We start from the raw sequence: 21,057 nt of genomic DNA, 5'->3' as shown, positions 1-21,057 counted from the left end.
TACTTTAAGGATATAGATTGGGAAAAGGAGCTAAGAGGGCAAGATAAAAATGTTATATATATATATATATATATATATATATATATATATATATATATATATATATATATATATATATATATATATATATATATATATATAAAAATCTGTGAATTTTACAAAACAGAAGTCCTTAATTATGTCCCACTGCACAAAGACACGGAAATAAGGATTAAGAACTGGTTTAATACTGACTGTAAAAATGCAAAAGAGAAAAAAACATTTGCTATGGATCACATACAGATAACGTAGAAGCGAGAGAGCATTAAATAACAACTACAAGCAGGCAATAAAAGATTTTACAAAGATAAGGAGAGAAGTTCAAATGCAGTTTGAGGAAGACATTATAAATAAAAGTACTGAGCAAACAAAGTTGTTTTACAGCTACATATTAAGCAAAGCAAAAGTTAAAGATAAAATACAATCCATCATAGATGAGGGGAAAATCTTCATCAATGAAGAAGATATTTGTGACGTACTAAACAAAAATTTCAAGTCAATTTTTACTGAAGCAAGTAGATTTGCGAGAGATGAAAACGTACAAGCATGCCCACACATATTAACAAATAAACGTATAACGAAACAAGAGGTCCAGGAAGAGATGAGGAAATTAGACAGAGGAAAAGCCAATGGCCCTGACGAGATACCGTGTTGGGTATTTACATGAATGTGCTAAAGAGCTGAGCAGTCCAATACATTTAATATTCAGAGAATCCTTAAGACATGGAATACTGCCTGATATGGGGATGAAAGCAAACATTGTACCCCTTTTCAAGTACGTAAATAGACAAAATCCACTTAAATACCAACCAGTATCACCGACCAGTGTCGTAGGCAAGATGTTAGAAAAACTGATAAAAAGAATTTGGGTAAATCACATGGAGAAACACAATATGATAAGCGAAAGACAATTTGGTTTTAGAAAGGGAAAATCATGTGTCACTAACCTATTAAGTTACTATACTATGACAGAATTGCTGAAATAATACAGAAAAGAGATGGCTGGGTAGACAGCATATATTTAGATTTCAAGAAGGCATTTGACAGACTACCACACAAAAGACTTTTATGGGAACTGTACAATCAAGGAGGAATCCAGGGTAATCTGTACGATTGGATGCAATATTTTCTCAGTAAAGGGGAAATGAGAACAATACTAAGGGTAAATTACTCATCATGGAGAGAAGTGACAAGTGGAGTTCCACAGGGGTCGGTGCTGGCATTAATTATGTTTTTAGCATATATAAATGACACAAACATCAACACTGGAAATGGAAGCTACCTATATGTGTTTGCGGTTGATGCAAAAATACGAAGGGAAACTACACACACAGGCTCTTCCATAGAGCTACAAGAGGAATTAAATAAGCTTCATGCATGGAGCAATAGATGGCAAATAGAATTCAATGTGGAGATATGTCATGTAATAAAATTTGGTAAAAGTGAAAAAAGACCAGACAAGGACTATAAGTTAGGAAGGCCAACCCTACACACATCAGAAAGGGAAAAGGATTTAGGAGTGATTATCAATAACAGACTATCACCGGCTGACACATTATGAAAGTGTAAGAAACATGTGCACACTCCTTGCTAATATGAGGGTGGCATTCACATATATAAATGAAGACATGTAGAGAAAGATAATAGCATCATTCATCAGACCAAATCTGGAGTATGCATCAGTAATCTGAAATCCTCATCTCAAAAAACACAAAGATAAGATTGAAAAGGTACAAAGGGCCGCTGCAATATGGGCACCAAGTTTAAGGGACCTAAGCTATGGAGAAAAACTCGAAAAAATTAAACCTACCAACATTACAGGAGAGATAGAAAACAGGAGAAATGATTCTGTTATATAAATACATCACAGGAAGAGAAAAGAGACGTAAATATAACCTATGGGGAAGCAACAATAAGAGGACACTGCAGAAAACCGTACAAAAAGAGAGGTGATAAAGACGTAGGGAAATTCAGTTTCCCAAATAGAGCAGTTAATTAGTGGAATGCACTACCGACTGATAAAGTGTGCCAAAACAATTCATAAATTTAAAGATATGTATGATGAAAATGGTTCAAAACATGGGACAGTACAAGCTTGCCTCATTCCTGTAAAAATACAATTAGGTAAGAACAGTTAGGTAAGAACACACACACACACACACACACACACACACACACACACACACACACACACACACTTTCCTGAATATCATATAATAATTAGCATTATTTGCCAGCTCCATGCTGCCCTTATTGTTAGCCGCATTTTCTTTCTCTCCTGTATTTTTTCTTACTATTTTGTTTAATTGTGGCAGACACTACTACCCTTCAGAAGTAACCGATCCCGGCCAAACCTGGACACAATGACCAGCCTATGACCTAGTTGTATCTGTAAGGTTTTGGTTGCTAGGCAACTACTCGTTGCTTAGCAACCACCTGTATAGCACCTACGTGGCTGTAAGTTCAGAAATAGTCCGGACCCAGTGGCCATCCCCAGCACCATTTTTTTCAGGTTTCGAAAATAGAATTTTTTCATACCAAAGTGATGACAAACGTTTGGCGAACCTGGCAATGCAATTTTTAGCTTCCTAAACCCATCCTGTGCTTTACAATGAACCGCAAAAAATTTTGCAAAATGACCGAGTAGACACCGGTGAAAACAAATGAGAGAGCCTGCGGTCCACCAGGTTGACAATGCAGTTCAACCTGGGATGGCAACTCCTCCTCCTCCTCCTCCTCCTCGTCTTACTACTACTACGACTAACGAGCAGTGTTGAGGGCGCCTTCGTGAGCCGTGATGCCAGTGATGAGGGGTACGTGGTGGTGCCGTCCGTCCCTCAGAAGGACAGCAGGTTCCTCAGGCAAATACACCCCGTCCACCCGAGGCGCCATCAATATAGGGTCTATCCCGAACATCTGTAAAGGTGGAGCAACAGAATCATCATCAACAGTATCATCATTAACAGTAGAGACAATAGCAGAGACAAGCACTTAACGGCCCGGTCTTCACCCTCGATTTTAACATAGCATGAACCTGCTATGGTGAATGGTTTGGTGAATGAATTTGGGACAGTGTGTAGGAGGAGGAAGCTGAAAGTTAATGTAAACAAAAGTAAAGTTATGGTGTTCGAGAGGAATGAAGTCACAGAGTGTGCAGTGAGGTTGGATGGTGAGGATATGGAGAATGTGAGTGCATTCAAGTACTTGGGTAGTGTGATGAGTAAGGATGGAACTTTGGGGGATGAAGTAAATGAAAGGGTACAGCAGGGAAGGAAGGTTGTTGGTACACTGAAAGCAGTGATGAGAAATAGGGAGGTGAGTATGGAAGTTAAGAAGTCACTGCATGATGGTATTGTGATCCCTACCCTGACGTATGGATGCGAGGCGTGGACCTTGCAAGAAGGGAACAAGTCAAGAGTGAGAGCAGTGGAAATGAGTTACTTGAGAGGAGCATGTGGAGTGACGTGGAGGGACAGGTTGACGAATGAAGAAGTGAAGGAACTTTGTGGGGTAGATGTGGATGTGGTTGAAAAGATTAGGAGAAATACACTGAGGTGGTTTGGACATGTGGAGAGGATGGAGAATGAAAGACTGACTAAGAGGGTGTATGTAGGTGAGGTGGAGGGAGGGAGAGGGAGGGGTAGACCGAGGATGAGGTGGAGGGATGGAGTCGAGAGGTATATGAGGGAGGGGGGGGTGAGTTGGGGGGAGGGGAGTCAAATGGTGGGTGACAGAGTGACTTGGAGGCGTTTTGTCTGCGGCCACCCTTTGCGGGATTAGGGCGTCGGGCTATAGATAGATAGATAAATGAACCTGCTCTGACATACCGGGCATCTCCATGTGAAATTTCAGCTCATTCCACCCAGCGGTATGACCTGTAGAGGGTTCCCACTGGCTGGTGAAAAATTGGGAATAAAAGTGCGTGTGACTGGCGAACAACTTATAGCATGCAGTTATAATTTACACCATCGCTGTCAGCTCGTCGTTCCGCGTCTTTTAATGTATGGCACTTCGAAATCTGAGAGGGTTTAAATGTGGACACACACACACACACACACACACACACACACACACACACACACACACACACACACACAAAACGCTTACTCGCACATATCATTGATATAATTAATGTAGTTGCTGTTGCGGTAAATGTTAGCATTATTTTTCTCCTCCACCTCTTCCTCCTCGTTTCTCTTTCTCCACCTCGTTTCTCTTTCTCCTCCTCGTTTCTCTTTCTCCTCCTTATCATCATCATCATCATTTCTCCTCCTCCATATCATCATCATAATTTCTCTTCTTCCGTATCATCATCATCACCATTTGCTACTATCATCCTCGCTGATGTAGCTGTATTCGTCATTTCATCATTGTTGTCATCATTGTTTCCATCACTGTTGTCACTGCCATCATTGTCATGTCTATAAACATCGTAATGAACTGCTGGTAAATTTAGCTTATTTAATCCCAAACTAACACTAAATGTTGCAACAGTTTAAAAAAGGGAAGGGGACTTGATCCTGTCCTTAGCCATTCACGATTTGCAGTACTATGTGTCCCTGAATACTGACCAAAAAGTGTTACAATGCAATGGTACAACTAAAATAAGAGGGAAATGAATCCATCATGCCAGTGCATAATAAAGCTCTTGAAATCGCTCGAAAGATGGATAAAATAGCCTCGTGGTAACAAGAGTAAGAGTTCATCACCCTGATGTCATTGACGTAAGCTGTCAGGTCATGAGCAGGGGCTTTCTGGAGGCAGGTCAGGAGGGCAGGGCTGTGGGTGGTGTCAGGACAGCTCAGGTCACGTCCAATTCTCTCTGCCATTTGCCTGAAGGAACCACCGCGCGCCCAGGGGTTGAGGGAGGACCCAGACTGGGCTATGGCTCGGGAGAACAGACCTGGCGATGATTGGGAAAGCTGTAGTCAATTCTGCTCCTAATAAGTGGTATAGCGAGACCTGGGCAGTGAAGGAAGAGGACATTCGTAGGCTTAAACATACAGAAATTACAATGATTTGATGGATGTGCAGTGCGTCATTGAACGCGAGGTATGGGGGGGGGAAGAGGCCTAGGACTGTGGTTGGAGAGTTGAGAGGAAAGATGGGACTTGAATGTATTGGTGCTGTGATGAGGAGGGGTAGAGTGAGATGGGTGTAGAAGTTGTGAACTTTGGGGGTACTGTTGCGAGAGACAGGCCAATAAAATATATATATATATATATATATATATATATATATATATATATATATATATATATATATATATATATATATATATATATATATATATATATATATATATATATATATATATATATATATATATATATATATATATATATATATATATATTGTTACGGAACAGAGAAAGATAATGTACACTTTAAGTGAGAATACGAAGAGTCACTACTGTCCCGTAAAGTTCCAGGTTCAAAACAAAAGAGTTAGGTAAAATTACAAGTTAAAGTTTAATGCTTAAACTAACAACAAAACATTCAGGACTCATAAGGATAATGTAATGGCAAATAAACAGGTTAAATATATGGTTAAATGCAATAGCCTCTATTAACACGAAATTAGCAAGAGTAAATTTATCTAAATCAGCCCTGTTAAAATGAGATACCAGATAATACTCAGTGAATGCCAGATAAATTATTACAGATACAAAATAATATTAAAACTGATGGACATAAAGTTCCCTACATGAATTACAAAAACCTCACTAGGCCTACAAATTAAACTTATGCTATACAGTATAAGAAAAAATACAACAGTTATACTCAAATTACACACAGCTGATAGATGTTTGGAGATTTCTTGAGCACTCACAATAATAATAACTGTACAGGGGAGGACAGAGATGTGAACAAAATGAGGAGCAGATCTAAGTGGCAATGATGCAGAGACTGAGCTCATTATATAGGGGCCAGGAGAGCCTGATACAACTTGTAAGAAGGACGCGCAAATGAAGCCATGGGGATAAAAGGCTGAAAATCCCGCTCTGAATAACAGAGAGAACGACTTACTCTGCTATAACGGTAGAAGGGGGGGACTGAGGCAGAACACGCTCGTGATCAAACATGCAGCAACTGTGCGTTAAAATTACACAAAGGATGATGAAATCATAGGCTATGTAACACCTCCCCACAAAGAAAAAAGAAATTTACAAAGGAAATTTCTTATTACTCTAAAACAATCTGTACATGGCATTACAGAACATGCAAATGTCTTTCCTAAAGTTACAAAACATGAGACCTCCCTAGCACGTTCAGTCATTGGTACTTGCCAGTATCCCTTTAACAAATGAAACTTACTTATATACCTAGCCTTTCCGATCTTGTCTATGCAATCTTCCACACGAGGGAGAGGGTAAGTGTCTGTTTTAGTTATCTGATTAACACGTCTGTAGTCAATGCAAAGCCGCTGTGACCCACCTGGCTTAGGGACTAGAGTGACAGGAGAACTCCACTCGCACTGACAGGGCTCAATCATCTTGTGGTCCAACAGGTAGCCAAGCTCCTTCTGGATGAGAGGAACTTTCACTGGGTTCACACGGTAAGGAGGCAGTTTAATTGGCTTTGCGTCTCCAACCTCGACATCATGCATCAACACAGTAGTTCTTCCTTGAGTGGCACGGAACACTTGCGGGTACTCCTGCAGTAATGCCGAAAACTCCTGCCTTTCCTCGGGAGGTAGATGAAAAAGCTTAGTCTGGAGATCATTCATGATATCAGGATTCTTCCCCAAACTATCACTCAGGTTCATACTGCATGGGAGAGCTTCACTTGCAGACTCGGGTGGAACAGCTACAGTGCAGACTGGGTTATTTTCGTCCCGCCTGTGATACAACTTTAGCATGTTGATGTGACATAGTTGCTTGCTCTTTCTACGATCTGGTGTGGCGATGACGAAGTTGACATCACTGAGTTTCTTCTCCACGAAATAAGGGCCACTAAACTTGGCTTGAAGAGGTTCCCAATGAACTGGTAGCAGAATCAAAACTTGATCTCCTGGCTGAAAGTGGCGTAACCTGGACTTCTTATCATACCAAGTCTTCATCTTCTCCTGAGCAGCTCCTAAATTCTCTCTCGCCAGCTGTAAAGCAGTGGACAGCCGTTCTTTGAACTTCATCACATACTCCAGCAGGTTGACGTCATCTTCCTCCGACAGCCAGCATTCCTTGAGTAACTTAAGGGGTCCTCTTACTTCATGGCCAAACAGTAGTTCAAAAGGTGAGAAGCCCAGTGATTCATTTGGAGATTCTCTTGCGGCAAACACAACGAATGGAAGACCTTTATCCCAGTCTTTCTGATGTTCCAAACAGTATTTCTTGAGCATCGATTTGAGTGTTTGATGATATCTCTCCAACGCTCCTTGGGTCTGGGGATGGTAAGCTGAAGACGTGATCTGGGTGATGCCCAACTCTTTCAGAGACTGCTTGAAAACGTTTGACATGAAATTACTTCCCCGGTCTGACTGTACCTCCTTGGGCAGACCAAACTTTGTGAAGAACCCTAGCATTTCCTTAACCACGTTCTTTGCTGAGATGTTTCTAAGTGGAATGGCTTCAGGATAACGAGTAGCCATATCAATCATGGTCAACACATAAGAAAATCCTGAAGAAGTCTTAGGAAGAGGGCCCACAATATCCACCAACACACGGGTGAAAGGCGCCTCAAAAGAAGGAATGGGAACTAGAGGTGCAACCCCCTCGGTCTGATTACACTTCCCCACAACTTGACAGGTGTGACAAGACTTACAATACCAGGAAACATCCCTGAAGATACCTGGCCAGTAGAAGTGTTTCAAAATGCGTGCCATAGTCTTCCTCACTCCAAGGTGTCCTGCCAAACTGGAATCATGAGCCACTCTAATGATATCCTGCCTACAAACACGAGGGATGACAACTTGATGTACAACCTCCCATTCACAGTCGGCTGATGCTGTTGGGGGTCTCCACTTCCTCATAAGTACTCCTGACTTTACATAATAACAAGTAGAAGCACCGGCTGACTCTTCTTCACTGTAAGCAGAGTTAGCTAGACCTTTCAACTCAGGGTCAGCAACCTGCAACTCAACCAACTCTTGACGAGACAAATTATCAACACTACGGGGTACTGCCTCATCTGGTGAGTGGTCCAAATTAGCAAGAAAAGTGTCAGCTAGGATAACATCATCATCATCATTATCCTCTAAATCACCAGTAACTTTAGACTTAGCCCTAGTGACAGCACATGCAGGGAACACATCAGGGACATCACAATCCTGGGCCGCAGCCACTGGCTCACTAGACAACTGAGGAGCTGGACACACTTGACTTCCACCAATATCATTTCCAAGTAAGAAAGTTACACCTGACATTGGGAGTGTCTCAACCAACCCAACCATAACGGAACCATTAACAAAACCAGACTCTAAATTCACTCTGCACAGAGGGACAGAGAAGTAATTATTCCCTACACCTTGTAAGATTACAGTTTCATCAGAGGAATTAACATTAGAGCCTAGAACACTGGTCAGCATAAGGGATTGGCAAGCACCTGTATCACGATATATTTGAACTGATTTCCTGTCATTACTGTCCAGAGGACTGACAAAACCATCAGACAGGAAATTAGCACATGAACTCTTGAGAGTGTCACCCACGTTACTGCTCAAAAGAGGAGCTCCATCATGAGAATTTAAGTTACCCCTCAAAGCAGGTTCAGTTAGCTCAGTTAAAGAATTCTTCTGGGAACTCTCAAGAGTGGACACTAGACCAATTGACTGAATATATAAAGACTCCTTTTTGTTCACATCACGCTGTCTCCTGAAACATTTCTTCGTAGTATGACCAAGCTTACTACAATAAGTACATTTACTTTTCTGAAATCTAGAGGTGAAGCTGGTATTTACTTCCTGAGAAACATCATCCTTATTCTCTTTCCTGTTACCTGTACTCTGAGTAGAGGCAACGTACTTACTCTCAGCTTTCCCTTTTTCTCTAGAATATCTCTTGTGAGTGACAACATACTCATCAGCTAAAACTGCAGCATCAGACAAATTATCTATTCTTTTCTCATCAAGATATAGGCTTACATCTTTATAAATACACCTCTTGAAGTCCTCCAGCAAAATCATCTGCTTAAATTTGTCAAAATCAGAATCCACATTCTTAGAATTTAACCACTGCTCTAACAAATCTTCTTTGATTTTTGCATACTCAACATGGGATTGCTTATCTTGCTTGTAAGTTGTCCTAAATTTTACTCTATAAGCTTCAGGAACAAGCTCTTAGGCCTTCACAATCAAGCTCTTAACTACATCATAATTATCAGACTGATCCTGAGGCAAAGACGCATAAGTTACTTGAGCTTTACCGGTGAGAACAGTTTGAAGGAGTACTGGCCAATACTCCTTAGGCCAATTAAAACCTGTAGCTACCCTCTCAAACAACTGAAAATACTTTGTTAAATCAGATTCATTAAAAGGAGGGACAAGTTTAACATTTTTAGCCACATCAAAATCATCAGAGCTAGATGATCCAGTTCCACCTTGTTTCATGCGATACTCATGGTCCGCCTGAATCCTAGCAATTTCAACTAGTGCCTCAGCCTCCTTAGCTTTTGCCTGAAATTCAGCCTCCTTAGCTTTTGCCTGAAATTCAGCCTCCTTAGCCTGTGCTTGAAATTCAGCTTCCTTCACACGAGCCTCCTGCAGGGCTAGCTGTAACTTAGCTAATTCAATCTGCGTTTGCTCATTTGGAGGAGTTACATTAAACAAACTTTCATTAATCATGGCAACAATTTGATCTTTAGACTGATGAGAGCGAACAACAAATCCCAATTGTTGAGCAACAATCTTAAGTTCATTCTTTGTTCTGTTTTCTATATCACACACTGTTTGCACATTTGACAAAAAATCTTTGGCTTCATCAAGCGTACTAATAGTAGACATCATGAATAAGTAACAGTCACAAAATATCAAGCAATATCCTTATGATAATATCCTGAATATCCTGGCGAGGTCGCCAAATTTATGTTACGGAACAGAGAAAGATAATGTACACTTTAAGTGAGAATACGAAGAGTCACTACTGTCCCGTAAAGTTCCAGGTTCAAAACAAAAGAGTTAGGTAAAATTACAAGTTAAAGTTTAATGCTTAAACTAACAACAAAACATTCAGGACTCATAAGGATAATGTAATGGCAAATAAACAGGTTAAATATATGGTTAACTGCAATAGCCTCTATTAACACGAAATTAGCAAGAGTAAATTTATCTAAGTCTTCCCTGTTAAAATGAGATACCAGATAATACTCAGTGAATGCCAGATAAATTATTACAGATACAAAATAATATTAAAACTGATGGACATAAAGATCCCTACATGAATTACAAAAACCTCACTAGGCCTACAAATTAAACTTATGCTATACAGTAAAAAAAAAAATACAACAGTTATACTCAAATTACACACAGCTGCTAGATGTTTGGAGATTTCTTGAGCACTCACAATAATAATAACTGTACAGGGGAGGACAGAGATGTGAACAAAATGAGGAGCAGATCTAAGTGGCAATGATGCAGAGACTGAGCTCATTATATAGGGGCCAGGAGAGCCTGATAAAACTTGTAAGAAGGACGCGCAAATGAAGCCATGGGGACAAAAGGCTGAAAATCCCGCTCTAAATAACAGAGAGAACGACTTACTCTACTATAACGGTAGAAGGGGGGGACTGAGGCAGAACACGCTCGTGATCAAACATGCAGCAACTGTGCGTTAAAATTACACAAAGGATGATGAAATCATAGGCTATGTAACAATATATATATATATATATATATATATATATATATATATATATATATATATATATATATAATGTAACCCCAGGGATATGGGACTGAAAAGGGAGGCTGTCAGAGACTGAGCAGCTTGGAATGTGTCCATTAGGTGACGAAGGCCGACACATGCAAGTATGTAGGAGCCTTTTTATACAATCCGATCCGATAGGAACTGTGGCTGGATGAATACAGTATGGAAGGAGTGCAGAGTCTTCCCTCGTTCCTTATGCATAATGTAATAAGAAAATATCGCCGTTTATATCAGAAGAAAAATAATTGTAATTTATATTGTAAATCTCAGTCGTCAGCGTTGCATTTGGCTGGTCTGATTTAGCAGGAATCGGCAAAAGAAGAGCAGAAAAGAATGTAAATAATTGTCTAATAACTTTAACATACAAACCACCAGCGCATTCCTGGTCCGTATCAGGGTATGTAGGTCAGTTAGCATAGGCCTATGGACACAACAACTGCACCACTCACCCTGTATGGAAGGTTGACTATCAATCCCCAACATCAGCCTTCGTACAAACCCCTCAGTGGTTCTACTTAACCATAAATCCCACAGTCGACTTACCGTAGGTGTTTTCTTCTGGCTGAGCTAACAATTGTATTCTGCCTTAACGCACCAACCTGGACATTTCATTATCTATTTGAGGCTTCTATCAAGTCAACAAGATCTCCAGCGGAGATTAAAATAAAATACCCAGGTTAGACGTACTCTTTCAGTTACATATTTTCTTCGTAAGCAAAAAAAATAAAGAATGGGGGGGAGGGAGATTTGACAACCAGAGACAATTCCTGCTTGACGGGCTAAAACAGACGGTTATAAGGAGTGTCACGTACCCTTGGTGAGTGGTGACAGGAGGTGGTAGCTGACAGAGGCCCCACCAGCACTTCCCCCGAAAATGGTGACTGCAGAAGCGTCGCCCCCGAAGTGGTGAATGTTGTCCTGCACCCACCGTAGCCCTGCCACCTGATCCAGCATTCCCATGTTCCCTGGCAGTACATCGTCTTCGGTCGATAGGAACCCTGGTTTGAAGAGTAACATTTTCAATATCACTGGTTAATAAAGTATCCCCCGGACGCAAGAATACAATATAAAATAGCTCGATGAGGATTTGTACTAGAAAAGCTGATAATTATCCTAATGCAGTTAATACCCTCGGCTCCCTTGTGTATCTACCCTCTATACCTCTCACCCACACACTCCAGCTGCTTATCTCACTCACTCCGTCTATCCACTTATCCCTCACACATCATAATCCCCCTCTCTTAAATCTTACTGTACCCTCCCACCCCCTTTGGTATCTCAATTCCCTCTCACACCACATCTCCAACCCCACACAGCTGACTCATTCACCTTCCAATGTCCTATTTGCCCCTCATGCCAAAATCTCTCGTTCGCCCCTAACACCTTGGCCTGATTCTCTTCCGTTGAAGAAGCTCCCTAACACCATTTCTTTAGCGATTTGTTTTACTCATTACATCATACTGACATTCTTTGTTACATACATCCTTCTAACATCTCCATTCTCTGCCTAAATGACATAAAAAAAGAATAGTAACCACCCACATAAAAAATAAGTAGCTAAGGAAGAGGTGACAGGGAGCCTCCTTAACCGAGGAGAATACGAGCCTTAGGAGTACAGAGGAAAGAAGACAGCAACAGATCTATTAGTCCTATCTAGGCTGTTTCTTCCCCTCTATCTCTCACTCAGCACCTCATCCCTCTTCTTACTCGCCTCCTCCCCTCTCTCCCTCACGTCAAGCCTTTCACCCCTCTTCATGATCGTCCTACTTTTTCACTCACTCACCCATCACCCCCACACGGTACTGCAACACCACCAGGATGATATCATGGTCGAGAAGGATTGCGGGACCGAACATTGAGGCACTCCCGCCGAAGAAAGCACCGCCGTGGATATACACCATCACTGGCAGTTTTATGGCCCTGTCCTTGGCACCCTGGAATGTTTTTAAAAGAAGTACTTTAATCTCAAATAATGGAATGAAATGGAAAGACATACAGACAAATGAGGAAGTAAAAGAGCATCAATGGGGAGTTCAGTGGAAAGTCTGTCAGATAAATGAGGAAGTAAAAGAGCGCTGTGGTGTTGATGTGGAAGTGTTAAAGCGTTCAGAGAAATTATCTGAGATGATTTGGCCATGTAAGGAGGATGGAGATTGAGAGATTGACTAGTAGAGTGTATATGGGGGAGGATGGAGATTGAGAGACTGACTAGAGGAGTGCATATGAGTGAGATGGAGGGGGAGAGGGGAAAGGGCAGATCAAGGATGAGAGTTAATTGAAGAAATATATGAGAGAGGGGAATGTGAGGAGGAGGAAGGACAGACAAATGGCAGAGGACATAGTGACATGGAGGCGAGTTGTTTGTGGCCACCCCTCATGGGATTAAGGTGCTTGGCTGTAATTGATAGATAGATTTTTGTCAGTCATAAATTATTTGGTGCCAGTTTGACCTTTTCAGCAAAATTATGTTTTACATAGTTCATTCATGCGATATCTAGACAAGTTTATTTAGCTTGGGAAATCTAACTCTAGTAGCGAAGAAGTTAATTAGGGCGATATCCATCTCTACCAGTTCGAATAATATCCTTTAACTCAGAACAAAAACATCTTGGTGTTAATGAAAGAGTTATAAAACAGAAGCGTGTATGTCAGTCTTTAACCCAACGACAAGTTTCGAATAAAAATAAGATACCACAGCGAACATAAAGACGGTACACGAGAGACAAATAAATCAGTAGAGGTACCACACTACTGATATTAAAACGCACCACAGGAGTGAAGACGTTGAGGTAAAGACAGTCTTCTGAGCCCATTGTCTTTGGAAATTTGCCGGTCGGGTCCAAGACGGCAGCTTGGATGCACATTTCGGGGTCTTTGGCGCCATCTCTCACTCCCTGCCACCCTTGACTGGCAACAGGGGGCTGGAAGCAGAAAGAGTAAGTACATTACCATTATCATCATTATTGTTATCATCATCGTCATTGTCATCCATCATCATCAGCCATTTATCATCATCAGTCATCGTCATCAATCATCCATCATCATCAGTCATCCATCATCAACCATCAATCATCCATCATCATCATCACCATCATTATCACTGTCATCATCAATCATCATCAACGCTGGTGATAAGTTCTTGGCTGGTATTCTCGTTGGTTAAGGAAGCTCCCTAACCTCTTCCTTAGCGATTTATTTTTGGATACGGCGAGTTAATAGTTTTGCACGATATTTAGAGTACTTAGATATTAGAATGATTCATATAACGCAGGGATAGCAAGGTGTAAGAAGCGAAATGAATTACTTAGGAAGAGGTGTTAGGGAGCTTCCTTAACTGATAAAAGGAGTGATCCTAGTGAGCTAGAGTAATACAGGGATCGCAAGGTATAATAAGCAAAATAAATCACACAGTAAAAGGCGTTAGGGAGCTTCCTCAGCTGAAGGGAAGAGGGTCCCTTGTGAGCTACGAGTAACACAGGGATAGCAAGGTGTAATAAGCAAAATAAATCACTTAGGAAGAGGTGTTAGGGAGCTTCCATAATTAAATCACTTAGGAAGTGGTGTTAGGGAGCTTCCATAACTTACGAGCTACGAATGAGATGAAGACTGACATATTTGACACCCTCCTTTATCCCACATACTGTATATGACACCGCGGTTTATCCCACATATTTGACACCTCGGTTTATCCCACATTTTTGACACCCTGGTTTACCCCACAGTTTTGACACCCTGGTTTACCCCACATATTTGACACCCCGGTTCATCCCATTTATTTGACACCCTCCTGTATCCCACATATTTGACACCTCGGTTTATCGCACATATTTGTTACCTTGGTTTATCCCACATACTTGACATCCTGGCTTATCCCATCTGACACCCATCCAACATATCTGACATCCTTTTTATTCCACATCTCTCCACCTATCTTTAAAAATTCCAATTCTCACGTCAACGGCAGAGTATTATATGCTGGATAATGTATTTTGCAACAGATGGTGGAAAATACAAGGACGATGGCTTGTACTGTACCGGAGACCACCGTGCAGAGTGATAATATTATTACTGTTATGGAGATGCATCAAAGAGTAGATCAACAAGGGCTTGCTAGGTTTTCTGATGCTTTCGTAAAATTTCGTATGAGAATGCTCGTTCTCGTTATCGGCGGGTTACGAAAAACACGTCGCGCCTCACCCAGATGCTACGTCCCTACTGTCACCTCGTCCACTTCTTTGACACTGGTCTGGATGAAAGTGAGAAAGATAACGAGCAAGCACTCACCTCCTCCTTCCCCGGCACTTAGAGTTCAGGGAGTTTCTGTGTCCAACGCCTCCCTAATAACTCCACACTTTTATAATATTTCTCGTGCACATCCCTCCAAGCCATTTAGCTGTTTCCGTCAACAGGAGAGTTTAGCACACTCGCAGCCCATCTCTCGTCGCGGCAAGACCTCCCGGCGGGACCAGCTCTCCACAGCAGCCGTATCAGCCGAGGGACCGGCCCGTCGTTTCGATCTGAGGGAGTGCCCTGGTCTGCCCACCAGGAGGTCGAGGCTCCTCCGCCCTAGACTACCCGGCCGACAACCCTCCCTCCGCCACGACCATGGACCGGGGCTGTGCCATCTGTGACGACCAGGACCGGGCCTCCCCTCTATGCTTCCACCTGCTGCTGCTGGAGAGCTGGGAGAGTCTTTTTCGCCCTTTCCATCACGGGCGTGGGGGTCGAGGGCAGCGTCGGGGCGGCTTCCACCTGAGCTCTTCGGCGCCTCCTCCATCGGCGCCACGCTGTCTACCCGGCTCCCGTCCCGCCCTGCCCTCGTTTAGACCATTGTGCTGCCGGCCTCACCATCCATCGCCAAGCCCCGCCCTGCCTCGTCGATCATCGGGCAGCCGATCTCACCACCAACCATCGCACCTTCCCCTGCCTCTGCAGCCTTTCCCTTGTTCGCCAGTTTGCTGTCCCCGCTACGCTCTCATTGGAGAGCTTTATTCCTGCTTCTTCCCTGACGGCCTCTTTGTTTGCCCGTGTCCCAACAAGTGCGGGGCGAATATTACAACAACAACAGGAGAGGTTAGGTATTTTCTTTCAGTCTATTGGAGGGGAACCTATTAATACATTCTCTTCTCTCCGTCAACTGCGTCTTGCTCTCCAGGAGTCTAGTGACTGTTCTGGGACCCGATACAATTCATTATACTATCATTCATCATTTTCCGTAATAATCTCTGCTGTTTTTACTAGATCTTTATAATAGTAAATAGGATGAAGGTACAAGTATATTACCCACTAACTGAAAGATGGGTATAGACCTCCGTTTCCTAAGTCAGGTTAGGATCATTCTAATGTGTCTAAATATTGTCTCATTTGTTTGACAGCTTGGGTGTGCAAATTGTTTGAGAAAATAGCGTGAGACTTGTTTCTGATCTAGAGAAGAATGACTTCTTCTCTCCTTCATAAAGTGGGTTTCACAGAATATAGTGTACAGTCGTGGCCATAAATAATCACCTATCCTCCTGTACCCCGTGCCTCAGACTGGCTACTTTTTGCGCGGCAAGTCACAATGGAGTAAGAGGAGCTGAAAAGGAGGGGCCAGAGAGAGAGGGGAAGGTGGGTGGGGGGACGAGCTATGGTGCTGGGTGGAATGAGGGAGGGGAGGGAGGGTAGGTAGGGGAGAGAAAATGAAATGCGAAGTTGTGGCCACATAATTTGTCTATTTTCTTTCATTCAGAGCATCACATAGAGGAGTTACTATTCGGTAGATAATGCTGCATTACACATTGTATAGCGGCGTCAGATAACAAGCTTTAGATAGATGGTGATATCAAGGACTGGGTCGTGAGAGAAATATACTGACGTGACAGATCAAATATTTGTGCAGAGCCAGATGTTTGTGTTTATCCGTGTATTTTGACTCCAGACGCAGAATGGAATCTGGATGGCTTTGACTTCCGTAATGTTTGTGTAAGAAACGTCCTCTACCCTTACATGTAATTAATTTTTAGAACTAAATATTATATGCAACCTCTGACATGGATGTGTCCACAGCAAATATGACACCCTTGTGGTATACGTTCCGTCTATCCTTACATGTAATTAATTTTTGGAACTAAATATTATACGCAACCTTTGACATGGCTGTGTCCACAGCAAATATGATCACCCTTGTGGTATACGTTCCGTCTATACAGTCACCATCATGTCAGTTCAATAAATATTAAATGACATCTTTATATGAAAAGGCTACTTAAAATGACTGGAGAAAAGGTAAATAAATTTGATGTCTGTGCTCATGGGTGGATATGATAACGGTATCTCTCATAATCTGTCAGAGGGAAAATGAAACGAAATCCTACCCAAACTCCCAAAATATATCCTTGTCAATGTTTACCGACACTGGTCAAGCCAAAACAACCAGGAACGCCTTCCTAAGTAGACCAGTGGCCTCATGCCTTAAAAACCTCATGCAGGCTTCGCTGCACCGGGGAAACAATGTGGTTGATGGTTTGCTGGTTTCGTCTGAACAGCTCCCATTTGTCCTTGGTGTGCTGGAGGAGGCGGGCCCGTGTCCTCTCGTTCTCTTGTTTCCACACGCTGACAGTCTGAGTCCACTGTTTCGATGGCTCTTCACTAATATTTGATCTGTCACGTCAGTATACTTCTCTCACGAGCCAATCCCTGATATCACCACCTATCAAAAGCTTGTTATCTGATGCCGCTACACAAGGTGTAATGTAGCTTTATCTACCGAATAGTAACTCCTTTATATGATGTCCTGAATGAAAGAAAATAGACAAATTATGTGGCCACAACTTCGCATTTCATTCTCCCTCCACTACCTACCCTCCCTCCCCTCCCCTCCCTCACTCCACCCAGCACCATAGCTCGTCCCCCCACCCACTTTCCCTCCTCTCTCTGGCCCCTCCCTCTCAGCCCCTCTTACTCCCGTGTGACGTACCGCGCATAAAGGAGCCAGTCTGAGGCACGGGGTACAGAAGGATAGGTGATTATTTATAGCCACGACTGTACATCAGGCAACCTGCTCAGTCTATTTACCACATAGCGCCATGACATTCCCTGCCAGAAGGAGTGTCTTCCTCTTTTTATGTGGATGATTTTGCAATTTGGTTTGCTGGCTTCTGGATGTCTGTTGTTGAGAGAAGAATGCAGCCAGTATTGGATAGGGTTGCCAGCTGGGCAGACAGAGAGTTTCCGTTTTCTTCGAACAAAAACATAACTATACACTTTTGTAGAAGAAGGGGAGTTCACACAGACCAAGATATATATCTAAGTGGTAGCCGGCTACCGTGCGTGGAGGAGACATGTTTCTTGGCTTAACGATTGACTGTCGGCTGACTTGGAATTTGCTTTTGAAAATTTTAGGAATCTTGTAAACATGCAATGAAACTGTTGAGGGTACTCTCTCACCTAGTTCGTGGGTTGCCGACCTAAAGTCACTCCTACATCTATATCATACTCTAGACTTTGGCTGTGACATGTACTCCTCTGTGTTCTCGATCCTGTGCTTTATGCTGGTGTGCGACTTGCCACCGGAGCTTTCAGGTCCTCCTTGATTCATAGCTTGGTGGAGGCTGGAGTGTCTGTCTTAGATCTGGAGCGCAAGTCATTAATCATTCGCTGCTGGAACCGTGTGAGACATATGCCAGAATCTCAGCAGTTTGTGTGCCACAGCAATTTTTTTTTTTTTTTTTTGTGTGTGTGTGTGTGTGTGTTATGATTCTCATCCTCGCACTCCGCATCCCTTTGGGTACAGGATCAGACAGATGATGGGGGACTAAGATCTCTCTGCCGTCCTGTCTACCTTGTTGGACTCCCAAGGATCGCTCCACGTTTCCTTCCAGAAATGCACGTTTGCAGAGATTTTGAAGGTACCAGGTTTTCAGCCTCTGCTCAGACTCTCCACCTGTTATTTTGGGAACATTCGTCTGTTCATAGAGGCACTGTCCCGATATATACAGATGGTTTGAAGTTAGACACAGGAGTCGGATTTGGGGTGGTGTTCCCAGATTTTATGAGGGAAGGAAGTCTTCCTCTTGATGCCTTTGTTCTTACTGCAGTAATTATTGCTGTTGCTGTTGCTTTTGCTCTTAAACAGTTTTTAGCACATGAAGACGCTTCTTTTACGATTTTCAGTGACTCTCAAAGTGCCCTGTTGGCTCTTGAGTCTCTTAATTCACCTCACCCGCTGGTCCTCGTCGTCCCTGAATGGCTTTTCCTGATTCAGCAGTGAGTTATGCTAGTCCAATTTTGTTGGGTTTCTGCACTTGCTGGTGCAGAGGGCAATGAGAGGTCTGATACATTAGCTAAAGTCGCGCCTTTTTGACGACCCCCTTCTTGCTACTTATGTGACATTTTCCTTGAAGTCTGCGATTCGAACCTGTTGGCAAAGGCAGGGGGATGCTGTTCTTAATAAAAAATTAAAGGAAATTATTCAGAGGGTGGGTGTACAGACAGTTCTCCCCTCCATGCCTTGGCGACTGGAGGTGGTTGTTGTTCAGCTTCACGTGGGGCACTCACGGCTGTCTCATGGATTCCTGATGTGTGTGGGACTCAGCCATGCTGCGATGAACGCAGTGTTCCCCTTAGTGTCCGTCATTTGCTGGTCGAGAGTCAAAGTCTGGGGGTCCTGCGTCAGAGGTGTTTCAAAGATAAAAGGGAACAGATTAGGCGTACAGTCTCTCTTCCAAGCTTGGAGGAACCTCTGGCTATCCGACTGACATTTTTCTATTTGTAAAGTGGGTCTCCTCCACATGTTATAGTAACAGAGTTTTCGATTTTTTTGTTATTCATCCTTGGAATCAGACATTACTTTGTTTCAGCATGTAGGTTATATATATATATATATATATATATATATATATATATATATATATATATATATATATATATTTTTTTTTTTTTTTTTTTTTTTTTTTTTCCATATGACCAAGTTGTTGCGGTGTTAATTTTTAATATCGCAGTTCAGTAACCTAACCATATTCAGTTCTGTTTTACTTTACCGAATCAAATCTGGCATAACCATAATAAACCTTACCTCACCTACCCTAATCTAACATAACCCTATCTAACTGTAGCTTCCCTAACCTAACCCAATCATTTTTTCCCTACCTATCCAAAGCTAACATAACCATAATTATCTCCTGACCTAACCTAACATAACCTGACCATATTCAACCTCACTTTCAGGTAACAGTACCTAATATTATATCTACTGAGAGCTGAAAAAATAAAATCTATTTCTTACTCGATTCCTGAGTTACTGAGACAGGCTTAGTGAAGAGTATGGCACGATAGATTAGGTAATGTCTGCTTAGTTGAATTAAGTTAGGTTAGATTAGATTAAGTAAACTATGGGATCTGATTAGTTGTTGAATCACTAGCTTAGTCGAAGTAGTGTAACTCTGACGGAGAGGTGGGATTAAGTCGGGTTGGTTAGTAAAGCTAGGTTAGGTTATTAATGATACTAGAAGATAAATTACGTTAAATGTAGCTGCTTCGGTAGGTACGTAATATTTATTGGATTTTTTTTTCATTCATTTTCTTCATCCTCTGTTCATCTTCTGGAAAGAAAAAAATCAACCCTCACCTACCTTAAACCTTAAGCTACCGACAGGAGGCTGGGCGAAGGGAATGGCACGATAGGACCAGAAGGGAGCGTCTTTCACGGTTCTTTCCACCACGCCCTTTACCAGCCCTCCCTCAGTCTTCACCACAGGGGCCTCTTCCACCTCACCCTGCACCGCCACCACCACCAGCAGCAGCAGGATTCGCATTTTGTACTCTCCTTACAATCTGTTAGAGAGACGAGAAAGGGACATTATTATTGGGTGTCATTATCAAATTTACCACCACTTCCTATCACAGCCAAAACCATCAGTTACGTGATTATTAACATCATCATCATTAATCTCATCACTAGGACTCTCCTCTTGATTTCGTATCTAAGAAAAAAAAATGAGAGAAAGGTATCAGTTATAAACACATTTTACTGTCATCACACTTATCATTCTCCAAACTTACTATCACTTTCATCAATGATGATAAGCCTCGGACAAGGACTGACCAAACGATGACGACCAAGGACCGGACAAAGGACATAGTTATCGGAACGTGGAATGTAAGGGGAGCGAATGATGAGG

At 42.3% G+C, this 21,057-nt stretch overlaps 1 protein-coding gene across 1 annotated transcript in view; it reads right to left on the bottom strand.

Moving 5' to 3' along the window:
• Positions 1–20,691, bottom strand: part of LOC145394161 (acylcarnitine hydrolase-like) — a 29,521-nt gene extending 8,830 nt beyond the window's left edge. Inside the window, exons 1-6 of the mRNA XM_080268144.1 lie at positions 20,509–20,691; positions 13,669–13,821; positions 12,684–12,834; positions 11,713–11,898; positions 4,749–4,942; positions 2,805–2,955 (exon numbers count right to left, since the gene is read on the bottom strand). Of these exons, the coding sequence (XP_080124270.1) occupies positions 2,805–2,955; positions 4,749–4,942; positions 11,713–11,898; positions 12,684–12,834; positions 13,669–13,821; positions 20,509–20,691 (1,018 nt within the window). The remainder of the gene's footprint in view (positions 1–2,804; positions 2,956–4,748; positions 4,943–11,712; positions 11,899–12,683; positions 12,835–13,668; positions 13,822–20,508) is intronic.
• Positions 20,692–21,057: the final 366 nt, after the last annotated feature.

Source organism: Coenobita brevimanus, chromosome 3, assembly GCF_032717465.1.
Source record: "Coenobita brevimanus isolate Jiangsu-jjx chromosome 3, ASM3271746v2, whole genome shotgun sequence".
In the NCBI taxonomy this organism is placed as follows: domain Eukaryota; kingdom Metazoa; phylum Arthropoda; class Malacostraca; order Decapoda; family Coenobitidae; genus Coenobita; species Coenobita brevimanus.
The sequence above is the reverse complement of the archived record's forward strand: the minus strand, read 5'-3'. Positions and strand labels throughout refer to the sequence as shown.